General features: G+C 35.0%; 1 protein-coding gene across 1 annotated transcript; it reads left to right on the top strand.

The window, feature by feature from the left end:
• Positions 1-12,019: 12,019 nt before the first annotated feature.
• On the top strand, positions 12,020-13,660 carry LOC131070032 (uncharacterized). The gene has a single exon (XM_058005583.2). The coding sequence runs from the start codon at positions 12,328-12,330 to the stop codon at positions 13,198-13,200; it is 873 nt and encodes a 290-aa protein (XP_057861566.2). The 5' UTR covers positions 12,020-12,327; the 3' UTR covers positions 13,201-13,660.
• Positions 13,661-15,961: the final 2,301 nt, after the last annotated feature.

The following is a 15,961-nucleotide window of genomic DNA, read 5'->3' as shown; positions in this document are numbered from 1 at the left end:
AATAACTCTCATGATCGAGTTTCCTTTCTCTCATCTCTATTTCTGTATTGTAATAAAAGATAATCTTGGCTCTTTTCATATGAGGTAGTTATCCTAAGTTCTCATTTTGGGTAGTTATTCCAAGTAGTTATTTTTCCCAAAGTCGAGGAAGTTATTTCAAGTAGTTGAGGAAGTTATAAAGTAGTTATAAAGGTGGTTAGGGTAGTTACCTCGGGTGGTTACCACTTCACCTATATATACCTCATTATTATTCAATGTAGGGATTCCACTTTTTCACAAGCTTTGTATAAGAGACTTGGATAGTGTTATTCAAGTGATTAAGCAATAGAGATCAATTTGGATGTGTGTTCAACTTATTCTCATGGGTTATTATCAATGTTCTTATGTTTAATTGATGATTACCTAATGCTTTCCTTTTAACATTGAATGTGAAGAAGTTTATTTCAAGTTGTGGTATCTCAAACTTGATTATATGGAGTTTATTTTAATCTAGATTCATACCTTATATGGCGTTCAATCTTTCTTTATTGTTCGTTCTTTAAATTTTTGAAAAATCCAAATACCCCCATTATACGAGGGAGCTGCCCCTCTCAAACGTAGAGAAGAATTACCATTTCTTTGTGATTCTTCAACTGTTGTGAACGCTTTGTTGCTAATTACAGGGCAAAACAGAGTTTTTCAAGAAAGTTTCTTAAAGCAACAAATCCGTTTACCAACAAAAATCTAAATGATGTGTCTTTTGTGAAAGGGTAACTATTCTTTAATATTGATAGTGCATTGTTATGGGCCAACCACAATGATCAATTAATATTGAACTAGTTATCATAAAAAGCATTGATGCAGAGCATCTATCACAAACCATAAAACCTTCATTCAAGGGTAGACTTTAAACTTGAATCAAAAGGCATATAAAAAGATAAAACATTCTTCTCAACTCCAAACCAATTTCAAAGGTTATATTACATCCCTAAAAACCTTCATTAAAGATTTCAGATCATAATATTCACCATAACATGAGAGAACAAATTCTTTATTGCCATGAAATACTCTAGTTCAGGGTTTCATCCTTTAAAAACTATTTTCACCAAAATAACCACACAAAATTCAATTCTTAACCAAATTAAGTAAGACAAAAATAAATGGAAAGAAGATTAAAAGAAATTTCCAAAACATATAGCCTTTCTTCATTTCTATTCCTCATGTGACCACACCAAATGTTGCAACCGGACTATTGTTGCCTTCACCAATCTGCCTTTCACCATGAACTGTAACAAATAGTCATCAATAAAGTTTACAATATTGATCTTAAATACAATCTCTTCGGTCATAATTTATAATACTAAGTTACACAATTCCTCTCAAAATTTGAGCCAGATCCAACGGTTAAATTAAAAGTTATGATCATTTTCCCAAAACCGGGTAACCCTTGGTAGGGTTTTGACAATTATTGTAAAGATAAACATATCTTGCCAAATACTCCACAAAAATGCATAAGAAATGATTCATCTGAAATATATTTCATTAATATATCATTAAATAAATTCTACATATAAAAATTACACCAAATGGGATCCTCCATGGACCTATGATAGCCACAGATTCCTTAAAAACTCATGACAGATTGAGGGTTTGATGGATAATCTTTGTCAAATCCCCTCCAAACTGATCTACCCTCTTGATTTCGACCAAACATGGTTTTATAAACCATTTCCAACTCCTTTATAACTAATCTAACCACCTCATGACCAATTGATTTTATTTTTACACTTTTGTTGCACTTTTTGGTAATGTTGCAACTTTACAATTTTTACAATTTTTGTATTTTTTGTATTTTTGACATAAATGACTCTAGCACTTACATGGACACTTTTAACACTTCAAGATGGACCAAATATGATATCTTTGGAAAAAATGACTCACTTGGAAGCAAAGAGATGTAACTCTTAATGTGCCATGTGAAAGCACGATCTTTTTATCTATAAGTTAGACACGTCATAGAGAGTCATATGTACTTTATGAATAAACATGTAAAAGTTTTTTATGGAAATGCTTCATTAGTGCAAACATTAAATCTAAATTTTATTTTATTTTTCAAAATGCACAAGGGAAGTGAACTGTTTGAAAGAATTCAAGTCAAATAGATTAAGACTGCAATGATAGCTGGATATGCACAAAATAAATAATTTGATTTCATGGAAGATTAGGTATATATATGAAGAATAGTCTTAATGGGGTTTGTTTCACAATGTTATAAGAGATGGTGTAGACTTGTCCTTTCCTAGATCATCCATTATAAGTGTTGATATTTCATAATTCCCTTATAACTCTTCCTTATAATATCTTTGATAGTCATTTAGTATGAGTGGATGTAGTAATGTCTCTTTTGTCATTTTATGCTATCTTTTATAAATAACTTGTTAGTGAGACATGAACAAATAAACAAGCACTTCATAACTAAAGGTGTTGATCCTTCCATATGAATTTTTAATATAGTTGATTCATCTAGTCTTAGTTCATATTTTCATGTGACCCTCCCAAAGTACCTGTTATTATTTATATTAGTCCTTTAAGTGCATCACAAAAAGTCACATGTGAACTAGTAGGAATAAAGGAAGGAACATCATGATTTATCTCAAATTTAATTTTTATAGGTATTTGATGGAGGATATGACTTATGTTAACATTAAGAATATTCTTGATTATAGTATGTTTGATAAGGAAATTCCTTGATATCAAACTATCACAATGATAAACAGGAAATCATCTATCTATCTATAAATGTAGGGTAAAATATTTTTTTTATGAAATGTACAAGCTAGTAAATATGCATAAGTAAATTTAAAAATTTCTCATTAGCATCCTTTTTTGGAGATCCAAGTGATTTGTTATTCTATGCTATATTTGATCCATTTTTTTTCAATCATACTATTTATAATGGGTGACTATCGCCCTTATAAACTGTCTGGGCCCTAGAAAGGATAGCTCACCCGTTGCCTAATTTTTTTATGGATCATTACTATATGTAGTAGCATGTCTATTTTTGTATTTTAAACAAGACAAAAAATTATTATTCCTATTCCCATGAAAATATATGTTGATCTCCTTTCTACCAATCATTGGACTGTATTTTATATTTATAAGAAATATTATATGATCTTTGGCAAATGACAAAAAAAATAATATTATGTTCTTTCTTTGCACCAAAAATGAAGTTGATTACTAAGTTACTAACTATATTATTTCTTCTATGACGAGGTTATGCCTTCAAAACATATGGTGCAAGTGCTATTACATGGATGGTGCAATACTTTAATAAGGAGACTATCTTCTATGTGTCTTTGAATCAAATGGACAAAATATGAATGTAGCTCTTGAAGAATCAATATGGCCTTGAAGATTTATTGAAGAATTCCATTTGGATACATATGAAAGTACCATATTACTTGAAGTTACTTTACTCTTTCTAGAGAATATCATTTCTAAAGATCAAAATGAACTTTGAAGATCATGGGCACCTCACTCAAGTGAAAGCATTCTATAATAAAGGCACCTTGAAGATCATGAGCACCTCACTCAAGTGAAATCGTTCTATAATAAAGACACTTTGAAGATCATGGGCACATACTATATATTATAATTTTAGCCATCACTTTTAAATCCTCTATGCAGTGATTGGCTTTGAGGTGATGCCATTAAGGGGGAGTGTACATGACACCACCTAGTGGCTAAATCCAAGATTTAAGACCTAATAGGCATAAGACCTTTAGGCGTTATATGCTCCAAATTCAAATAATGCTTGGCCTTAGGTGATGCCATTGAGGGGGAGTGTGCATGTCAATGACACCACCTAGTGTTTAAATCCTTTTATTTTTAAGTCCTACGAGCACATTATCGTAAGACCTACGGGCATATTTTTTTAAAGTCCTATGGGCATATTGTAAATTCTTCTCCTTGTAAATCTTCCCCTTGTAAAAGCATTGTATTAAGATCTACGAGCACTATGTAATGAATCTGGGGAGAGGCTAATTTGAGGAGACCGCGGCTCCAATATAATTTTTAAGATCTCACAACATCATTTTTAAAACACTGGGATTATAAATTATGACAAGATGACTTTCATGTAGTCCGGAATGCATGATCTTCGTGTTGGCATATATTTGTGTCCCTATTTATCACTGTCAAAGAAGACCTACGTTACTGGGGTGCTTCATTTTTTCTTCTATGGAAATTGACATGTGATCCCCTATTAACATTAAGGGGGTGTGTTAGAACATAATGTTATTAGGGATCACATCCTTATAACATTTATATATAATGTTCTAATATAAGGTTATAAAACCTTATATATTATATACTTTATAAGCATATCCCATTTGAAATAATTATAATCTAATAACTATTAGATTATTAATTATTTATGAGTGGGGGTTATTGAAAAGGTGTGACTAGTGAAGTCACCCTTTCTCCTATATTTAAGGAGGTTCTCTCTCATTTGAGAGGTGTGTGAATTTGGAGCTTTATGGTGAGTTGTATCACTATGCATATGAGGTATTATTGGCCATGTGGAAGTATTGGACGAGTGTCCCCAGGTTCATGTCTATTTTATTATAGACTATATTTGTAAGTGTTTTAATTAAATGATGTTTTATGGGGTTTTTTACCCGAAAGGGTTTTCCCCATGTATATCTTCTGTAATGTGTACATTTTGCATGTATGTTTCATATTTCATTTACTTTATAATCTTGTTTATAATGATTAGTATCCTTAGATCCTAATTTCTAACAATTCTCCTGAGTAAGTTTCTGACAATGATCCTTCGTAGCGTCTTCCTCATCACAACTCTGATTTTGCAATTGATAACAAAGTTCTCTTCTCTTAGCCTTGACAACTGAAAGCTTTCCTTGCAGTGAAAAGATGTGTTCACGGGCTTGCTTCAATTCATTTTTCAGTTTACTATTCTCCATATGCTCATTATCAAGATCCTCAAGAGCAAGTCTAAGTTGATGTTGCATATCAGTTTCCATTGATTCCAAGTTTCGGATCTTCCTCAAGTGGTTAAACTTCTTCTGAGGAACCATGCTCTGATACCAATTGTTGGAATCCAAGAACACTGAGAGGGGGGGTGAATCAGTGTTTTACAAGTAATGCAAGTATTGATCTTATTACTTATTAACAGTTAACAGTAAATAATATTAGAATGCATACACAAAATAACACAAAGAAATGCAACACCATAACACCAAGATTTATATGTGTAAAACCCTGCAAAGGGAAAAACCATGATGGGGCTGATACCCACAATATCTATATACTTGATCAAGGTATACAAATATTACATAAGGGGGTCTGCACATGCAGAAAGGCCAACCGCCTAGAGCTCACTGCTCAAACACAAAATATAGGAAGACTTACAAAACATTTACAAATGATTACAACTGAAGATGAACTTTTAAATAGCATCTAACCATGTTGGATAAGTTTCGGTGAATTCTCTATTAACCTGCTTTGTATATCGGTTGTCTGATGCTATGTTCTGCTATCGGTTATGATGTGCACATGAAACTACACACAGTTGCTGACCAAAATGAATACTGGGAATCTCTGATCAATTCACCATCATAATCTCATCACAATTCATATGACTCGTCACACAATCCATCATTAAACCGGTCTTCCTTAAATACCATGTTATCATCTACCATGTTGGCTGCAATGAAGATATAAACATGTCGGTTGCAATGAAGACAATGAAAATCAAACATAAATCTAATGACCATGTCGGCCATCATACATTACCACCAAAATCCATGAAGACATAATCAAAACCAAAACATTTCGTTAGCCAGGATGAAGTAAATACCGATGTCGGTGCTGATGTAGAACAATGTGAGTACCAATGCCAATTAGGTAATGCATGTCGGTTAACCAACCAATGAAACCTTTCACCCCGAGATGATGAGTTGCCATCAATGACAACCTTTAATATCATAAACCCTTGCCAGATGAGTCTCAATTGCCAACACATATAAGGTATATTCGTTCATGTGCTCCTTATCTTCCTTGGATCTTAGGTGGTGATTTTAATTTTGTGTTGAGTTTGGAGGAGAAAAGAGAGGGGTTGCCTCGGTTAGGTATTGCTTCATATCTTTTTCGACCTTAGATGGATTCTCTTGCTTTAGTGGATGTTAAGCCCTTTAATGGGACTTTTACTTGGAATAATAGATGGAGTGGGGAGGAAGCGATTTCTAAATGGCTGGATAGGTTTCTTGTCTCCTTTTTTTGGGTAGGCGATGGTTTGATTACTACTTCTAAAATTCTTGACTGGAGAGGTTCTGATCACTGGCCTATTAAATTATTTGCTTTTTCTTTTGTTGTTCCAATAATCCTCCTTTTAAATTTCAGCTTATGTGGCTTTGGGACTCTTCGCTGCATGATTTAGTGACTAAATGGTGGAGAGAGGGAGGATTTGCTTATGGCACAACCATGTATTTCTTTGTTAAGAAGCTTTCATATATGTCAAATATCACCTTAAGAGATGGAATATAATTTGTTTTGATAACCTAAAGTCCAAGAAGAGGAATTCTCTTGAACGTCTTGCTATGATTACTCGCCAAATTCTGGATAATGGATTCTCAGATGCTCTTGGAAAAGCAAAATCCTAGGCCATGTGAAATGTTGAGGAGTGGGAGCTTCGTGAGGAGATTTATTGGAAGTAGAAGGCTTAGATTGCTTGGCTCCAAGAAGGGGATAGGAATACTGCTTTCTTTCATCATTTTGTTTAGGATCAACGTAATAAGAAGTACATTTCCTCTTTGGTTACCTCTAAAGGGCTTCAGATTTCTTCTTTGTTGGCTATGTCTCATGAGGCTTATCAATTTTACTCCTCTTTTTGCTGATGATTCTCCTTCTGCTACTGAGGAGGAGAATTTGATCCTTTCTTGCATTCCCTCTTTGGTCACCAATGAGATGAATGAGTCTCTTCTTTGTCCAATTTCACTGCCTGAGTTAGAGGAGGTTGTGTTTGGGATGAACAAAGGTAAAGCTTCAGGCCCGAATGGTTTCCTTGTTGAATTTTTTCAGGAGTTCTAGGATATTATTAATCTGGATTTGTTGGCAGTTGTTCGGCAATCCCTTTGCAGTAAGTAGATGCTTCGAGCCTTGTTCGGGAATCCCTTTGTAGTAAGTAGATGCTTCGAGCCTTGAATTTTACCATCTTAGTTCTCATTCCAAAGAAGGAATGTGCTGATAAGCTCAAATTTTTTCGACCTATTGCTCTTTGTAATATGGTGTATAAGATTATTACTAAATTTATTGCAGAGAGGCTTAAAAATTATCTTCCTGTTGTGATCTCTGAGGAACAAGGGGGTTTTGTGGCTGGTAAACAAATTCTGGATGGGGTGGTGGTGGCTTATGAGGTTATTCATTCTATGGAAACTGCAAAGGAGAGATCTATGTTTATCAAATTGGACATGGCCAAGGCTTATGATAGAGTCAAATGAGATATTATTCAGAAAATGCTATTAGCCTTTGGTTTTAGTCCATAATGGGTGAGTTGGACTATGAGTTGTGTTACTTCTTCATCTTTCTCAGTTATTGTGACTTTGGCAAACCTTCAGAGCCTTTTGGTGCCTCTAGAGGCCTTTGCCAAGGGGATCCTCTTTCCCCTTACCTGTTTATTATTATGGCTGAGAGTCTAAGCCTTTTTCTAAAGTTCCGAGCTTCTTGGGGTTTGATTCATGGGTGGCAATGGGGCAATTGCTTTCCACAACTCTCATATCTCCAATTTATGGATGACACTACTCTAATGGGATTGACTCATCTTCAGGACAAGCCTTGGATATTTACCTTGTTGCTTCAGGTCAGAAAGTCGATGAACATAAATCCTCCATTTTCTTCTTTAATACTCCCCGGGCCATTTAGAGGCGTATTGCTGATATTTTGTAATTTCAGATTGGGTCTCTTCCCTTTGTTTATTTGGGCATTCCTCTTACTGTTGGTAGACATCCCAGATCCTCTTGGCAGATTCTGTTTGACAAGTTGCATCAGAAGGTTAATCATTGGACTCACCATTGGTTATCTATTGCTACTCAATTGACTCTTTTAAAGTTTGTTATTCAAGCTCTTCCTATCCACAGGTGTTTTGTTTAGGCTACTCCCGTGTATTTTCTTTGGGAATTTGACCCCCTTTCTCTACAATTTATTTGGAGTGGTAATTTATCATTTGTTAAATGGAGCCTTGTTAAGTGGGAGATTGTGTGTAGACCTAAGAATGAGGGCGACCTTGGCTTACATTCTACTATTTTGAATCGGCAAGTTCTTGCTGCTAAGTTATATTGGCATTGGTGTACTAACCAGAATCAACTATGGGCCCGTATTCTCACCCATAAGTATCTTACATATGTTAATGTGTTTGATGTTCCCCGCTTTCTTTTGGCAGGAAGAGGTTCTATGATATGGAATGCTTTGAAATTGGGAGCTCAGTTGGTTAAGAATGATTTTTTTTGGATTTGTCATGCGGTATCACAAGCTTTTTTTTGGCTGGATTCTTGTGATTGTCATCCTTCTATCCTCTCTACTCATCCTCACCTTCAGGCCCTTTGTGATACTTTTACCACTGCTAGCTGGGACACTATTGACCATTATAATATTGCCCTTAATTATGGGTTGGTAGTTCTTTTTTGCTAGAAACATCCTTCTCAATGGCCTCCAAGAGGATCTACGAAAGATAGGCATGAGCCAACACAGATTTTGGAGTCTCATGAGTGCACTACCTTGGATGGGAATGATGTTTTGGCTTGGGCAAGCAGTGATTTGTCTGGGAAGTTTTGGTGGAAGCAAATTTGGTATAAGTTCTCATGGCTCAAGTGCAATTTTTTCATGTGGTTAGTGGTTCATAATTGGTATCTTACTTGGGATAATTTATGCAGGTGTGGTTTTCAGGGCCCCTTAATGTGTGTGTTGTGTCGCAATAGTGAAGAGAGTGTTTCTCATCTCCTTTTCCAATGTTCCTTCACTAGACATATTTGACACTTTTGGTGGGATGCGTGGAATCAAGCTTGTTGGCTTGTCTCTTTTTTGGTTGAGTTTTTTGTTCAGTGGGGCAAGGCCCCTATCAAAAACTCTTCTCTTCAAGTTGCTTGGACTCTTGGCCCTTCTTTTATTATTTGTCATGTTTGGTTGGAGAGAAATCGTTGGATCTTTAAAGATGTGTTGTTGGGGGCCAACACTTGTGGTGGAAAATTCTCCACTCTTTGGGAGAAATTGTTTTGGCAAAATGTGACTTGATGGAGGCTGTGGATCCCGGTGACGTTTGTTGTTACAACCATCTCCATCTTCCTTCTCCACAAGGCCAACTCATGAGAAATAGATGTAGACACCCTCTTCAGAAGATAAATAGGGAGGGGAGGTGGCGTCCTCCTCCACTGGGCACTCTGAAACTCAACACGGATGGATCTTCTTGAGGAAATCCTGGTCTTGCTAGAATTGGTGGAGTTGGTAGAGATAGTTTGGGGAATGTTTCGTTATTTCTTTCTATTTATAAAAGTCATTATACAAATAATTTGATGGAGGCTCTTGCTATTTTATATGATGTGGAGCGGGCTTGTGCTCTTGGATGGAGCAGATTCATTTGTGAATTAGATTCGCAGGTGGTGGTGCATTTGTTGACTTGGCAACATTCAAAGGATGTTAGTTGGTAGTTAACTTTGGTAGTTAACCAAATTCTTAATTTGTGTGTTTCTTTGGATTTTGTTACTTTCATACATATCCGTAGGGAGTGGAACGTAGTAGCGGATTGTCTAGCCAAATGAGCTTCTGATCAAATGCAAAATTGGAATATTGTGGATAAGGGTCAATTACCTTTGGATTTGTCTCAACAGTTAGATCACTTAGTGGAACTTGATAAGGTTGTTTGATGCCCTTGCTTTGTATTTCTTCTTGTTTGAATAAATTTTAACACCTCTTTTATTTCAATATCTATTTTATTGAACAATGATAGAATTACAATGAAAAATAGTAAAAAATTATGAAAAACATAGAAATATAATTGAAAATACATAAATAAATTAACATACATCACATCTTTGCAAAAATAATAAAGATTAACATACACAACAAACTGCTCACAAATATTAGACAAATGCTTCCAATACATGGTAAAATTTTTGCTAAAGAAATGTATAATAATAACATTGCAATTGATTCCAACCATATTAAAACTAAATCCAGAACCTAAAAACAACGCACATAAAAATAATTTTATATGCACAAAATCTCTATGTTATTTTTAAATTCCAAAATATTTATCAACTTAAAAATAATATAGTCTCAAAAATAATAGTCAATGAAATAATAGTCTCTCTTATTTTATTGAGTTTTTCCCGTCTCAATTTACCTATAAACATGTGATTCAAGTTTGAGGACCTTGTTTCATTAATTATGTTTCTAATATACTTTGAAATGCATCAAATGATTTGTATTGGACAACTGTTTATTTGGGGTTTGGAACCTTTTCTCAATAGGTGTTCAAATGAAAGTGTTTCATGCATGGTAATTTTTGGATAAACCATGTGTATGAGAAGAAGTGAAGTGGCTTTTATGGTCCACGATTCCAACCATCTATGTATGGGTGCACAGATGGGTTAGAGCCCTATGAGACTACCTCGTACTCCTTGCGGGAGGTACCTAACTGCACTACAAACGAGACGCACATACCTTGAGCCTTGAAGAAAAACAATTGCCAAAAGACTTCTATGCATGAGGTTTTATCCCTCTGTAGAAACAAAACGTAAAGCACATTTGTAGATGATACAAAAATGTAACCAGAGAAGCTGAAAGGTGAGAGGGGACACCTTTAGGTAGATAGTGAAGTTGATAATAGATTTCTTACTGTTGTAATTGACGGGAGATTGAAGTAGTATGGTTGGTAGCTCGAAAATTCCTTCCCTAAGTCTACTGTGTAATTTTAATACAATTGGCTTTCGAGATTTTATTTGGGAAAATTTCTATAATATGGGTTGTCTTCATTGCAAACAATTCCAACATTCTAGCTAGCTTTGTTATAAATTGTAATATTAGTTCTTTGCTTTAATTCTACTGCAGTGATGTTAGCATTTAATCAAAATTGTTGGCAGAACATGACTAAAATCCAGCGAGGGCTTTTGCCATATAATCTTAGTGCTCACAATCATATTGCCTTTTCTGCAGAGCATTTATCATTTATCATTTGTCTCTCCATAAACTTTGAATTCATTGGAAGCAGGTTTGAAAGGAATTCCATTAACTGAGACTCCTTTGGAATTAACTTCACTAGCTCTCTAGAATTTAGAATAGTAATTTAATGCTTAATGTCGAGATAGTTTAAAGGATTTGTCTTGCTGGAAATTGGTGTGATTTATTTCACCTCTCCATCTTAAAAACTTGATCAGGATTAATAGAACACTTCTAATTGCTTTGGTGGTAAACTGAGATCCAATTCTCACCCCTAACTCAGAGTCCACAAAATCAATTGTTATACATTCATTGCTTTTCCAAAATCTAATTATGGATGATTTACATTCTACACCAAATAGTTTCAAATTAAAAGTGAAAAAATTTAAGATGAAATAAAAGTGAAATTTTTTATAATTTTGCAAATGACCATGATCACAATCATCCAATAAAAAAACAAATAAATAAATTTGTTTAAATTATTTAAATATGAATAAATATTGAAACTATAGAATCGTATACAAATTTTTAAACTTCTCAAACATAATTGGACAGTTTGAAAAAAGAAAATGCCTAACCCATGCATAAGTATCCTCCTTGTGTCGGCAGGAACTAATAATGAAAAAAAAATAGATAGGCCTATTCTTCCAAGCCTAGCTAAAGTTTATGTCGGCAACTTAATCAGAAACTAGGATTTCCCCGCCAAACGACGCACCAATATTTTCAAAGTTCCCTAATTTTCCCGCCAATATTTTCAAAGTTTCTCCAATTTTCCACCAAAAATTTCAGCCATCCTCGCTTGAAATTTCCCGCTACTTCAACTCTGCATGACATTTTCACAACTTTACCAGGCATTTAAGCTCCTGCACATACCACTTCCTTGGAAGCTCTGTCGTGAATTCGAGTCTCGCTCTCATCGATCTATACTTATGCTCAAGTAGATTTCAATTTTGAAGTTTAATTTGTTGCTCAAGTTATTTTTCAATTTTGAGTTTTAAATTGTTGCTCAAGTAATTTTCAATTTTGGGTTTTCCATCGAGTAGTTTTTAAATTTGTCCAAGTTGCAGAGGATTATAAACTAGAATCTGCTCTAGCTTTTTTGCAAAGGAAGGAGAAAAAATGGTTCTGCCGCTGAGGCCAAGCAAGTTCTATGGCAGGAGCCTCCCGAGGCCCAGGGTGTACAATGATCTAAAGTTCAACTCAGAGAGAGTCGATCCGCCAATGGGAGTGACGACCCCATTGTTGTCATGGGCCAAGGACGCCCGCTGGTCCGTGGGGGGTCTTTCCTATGAGAGGAAGCGCATGGCGGGCAAAATTGAGGGCAGCAAAAAAAGGCTCATAGATGAGCCCGAAAATGGTACCGCAAAACAGATCAGAGATACCAAGAAGAGGAAAATGATGCAGGAGGAACCAGAGCAAGGTGAGAAAGGAGGAAACACTAAATCAAAGCTCTTCAGTAGCCCTAAATTAAAGGTCTTCAATAGCCCTAGGCCTGCGCAGATCTTCAAGCCCAAATGGGCTACTGAAGAGGACAATGGGGATGGTCCCTTGGTTGTGCCAGACTCCATAAAGAGGCCCGCAAAGAAGCGTTCGCCCAAAGTTCGAATCCAAGCGAGGAATTTGGGCGATTTTTCTGAGGCGGATACTAAAGGAGCCCATTTTACAAAAGGAATCTCTTCCATTGTCGGTCAGAAGCGCCCGAGAGGTCAATCTGCGGCTCAATGTGCTTTGAAAAGACAGGCTATGGGGATAACTCAAGTATATGATTATGTTTCAGTGCCGGATAAGATCATGCAAATGCCTGTGAAGAGAGTTTCGCCAAGAAGAAGAGGAAAAGAGAACAAGGAAGGAGCTGATTCTGGTTCGCCTGCGGGGTTCGAACCTCGGTCTCCTGCTTCAATCGAGCGTCCTAACAGGCGTAGCAGCCGTGCTTTGTCCTACAGTCCTGGACCCTTTTCTAGGGGTATCAAGAGGGTTATCTTATCTCCGTAGTGGACTGTAAGTTGGGGGTTTTGAATTTCCATTGAAGAGAACTTGTACCAGTAATACAGTTTTTCTGAATGTCTTGTGAAATAAAACCTCATTGCTGGATTTAAGCTAGTGAAAATGGTGATCTGTTCTGTTCTGTTCTGTTCAGAAATAAGGGTTTTAGGAATTTTTTAGGGTTTCAAGTCCCTGATCTCTTCTGTTCCTATTTTAGAAGCATTAGAATTGAAACCCATTTAACAAATAAGTGTGTCGTGTCATTGTTTTTTCTGGGTTTGATTTTTAGCTAGTTAAGATGCAACAGCTCTGTATAATAGCTCTCACCAGAGTTTCAGTCGGCTAAATATTTGCATTTCTCGATTACAAAAATCTATTACATGATTTCTTACAATTGTAAATCGGGTTAATGTACTGTTTTATTCATTAAATTGAATATGGAAATATAGTTCTCTGATTTTTTACAATATGTTAAGATTTGAGAATAGAGGGGTTTTTTTTTTTTTTCATCAATGTTTTAGTCTAAATTTTTTAATTGATTATTCTAAAGCTTTGATTGAAGTTGCTTTTGCTTTCACAATTGTAAATGAGGTTAATGTATAGTTTTATTGATTAAATTGAATATTAAGAAAAAAGCTCATTAATTTTTCTATAATTTTTAAATTTTTTATAATATATCAAGATTTGAAAATAGATTATATCTTTTTTGCATCAATGCTCTAAGTCTAAATGTTTTTAATTTATTATTCTAAAGCTTTGATTAAAGTTGATTTTGTTTCTATATTTGTATTGTGTAGGTAGCATTATTACCCTTCAATGTCATTTAATCATATTACTTGACCTTGTTGGTGTCATTAGGGTTTACTTTACATACATGATTTTAGTATTCTATTAAATATCTTTAAGGGTATGAACCCATTGTTAATTGTGTTTGCTTACCATGATCTAATTAGAGTTAGGGTTTGCATAGTAATAAACTTTAATTTCATCATAGCTTCCCAACCTTTATTATCTATCATGGACATACATAGGTCATGTCTTATAGTTGATTTGCAAGTATATATATTGTAACATGTTCTCATATATGTCTTTAACATAAGGATGGGGTTGTCTTTTCTATGGACATGAATGTGATTTTTCTTGCATAGAGTTGGTTAGTAGCTTCTTTTCTTATACACTTGTTTCACTTGTCAATTAACCTCGTGTTCCATTAATTTTTTCTATGGTTTTTGAATAATGTTTTTCTTGTGCTTGATAACAATATACCTAGCAAGCTCGTTCCTTCATCTTAGGTATATCTTCACACATGGATTCTCCTCCACATCACTTTTACATACCTTTTTGATACACCTTTGTTTTTGCAAAGTTTAATGATGTAAATGCATAACTTACCTTCACTTCCATATGATGTATTTTCTCCTATCCTTATTGATATCCTTGTTGATTTGGGAATAGTTATTTATAATGAAAAATCTGTTGGCATTTGCATGAAGATTGCATTAATGATTTGTTATGTTGTCATTGATGTCAATTGTAATTGGTAATGATATTGTTATAATGTTGTTTTGTAATCGGTAGGAAGAGATAATGAAGGGAACTGTAATTGGTAGGTGAGTTTTTGGAGTGAATTAGTATACAAAAAATTACTGTACTCAAACACTTTATCCGTCTAGCGGTAAATCGGTATAATAGTTTAATTAACAAATTGGTTAACACAAATGTAAACCAAACAACAAGGCATTCACCCATAGAAACACAATCACCATAACACGAGATTTTGACGTGGAAACCCAAATGGGAAAAACCACGGTGAGATGAAACTCACAAGTAATTATTTACAGAATAGTAACCAGATCAGTTAAGGTCATACAATGTTCTTTACCAGAACAAATCCTGTTAGGAATCTCAATCTCTGTTAGGAGATAAGTCCGATTAAAGACTACCTTGTGAGAGGATTTTAGATCCACAGATGTGAATCACCTTGTTAGAGGATTTACAAAGGCTTTTTTGGGCCTATCCGGTTAAGGGTTTCTAACTTGTCAAAGATGTGAGTAATCAACAAGTGAATGATCTATCAAATAGCACAGTCTGCTTGGTTAGATCCATGATAGCTTATTGCTAATGCATTTCAGCATTACTTCAGTCTTCAGTAAATCCACACTCTGTTATAGCACACAGACTTGATTTTTTTTGTTAAGATCGCATATTCAAGAACTCATCAACCACTTCAAACCCTAACAGTTACACACACATTAAAACCCTAGACATGATGTCCTTATAAGGAATTTGTTTTCATGTCGGTCCAATAGGATTACATTGCAAGTTCCTAGGTTCATTGTATCTAGACACATTTGGTAACACGACACAAAATCACCGTCAAAGTGTCGGTGGATGGTAACTCATCACAAAGATATACCGTTTGGTAACTCATCACAGAGTATTACCGGTTTATACAACTTTATCGATTGTCGGTTGGTAACTCAGAGGAATACCGATTTAACAGATTACCAGTTGATAGAAATGAAGACTGGGAAAATGATAACTGTCGCTTCTAGTTTTGCTTGAGATCAGTAGACACTTTTTGCAAGACACCGACAATCTAAAGACTATAACATAATACTGGTTTGAAACAAATACCGGTTGAGCATAACTCATACATACAAAAAGTGATCTCATAACAAGTGTGTGTCCATCAATGACAATCACAATCACAACATAATCATCAAAACTTGCAACAATCTCCCCCTTTGGCATTGATGGCAACACTTAG

Source organism: Cryptomeria japonica, chromosome 3 (assembly GCF_030272615.1).
Source record: "Cryptomeria japonica chromosome 3, Sugi_1.0, whole genome shotgun sequence".
In the NCBI taxonomy this organism is placed as follows: Eukaryota; Viridiplantae; Streptophyta; class Pinopsida; order Cupressales; family Cupressaceae; genus Cryptomeria; species Cryptomeria japonica.
This window is presented reverse-complemented; position numbering and strand designations above follow the sequence as displayed.

Coding starts and splice junctions, on each gene's coding strand:
- LOC131070032 (XM_058005583.2), top strand. CDS start 12,328: ATGGTTCTGCCGCTGAGGCCAAGCAAGTTCTATGGCAGGAGCCTCCCG.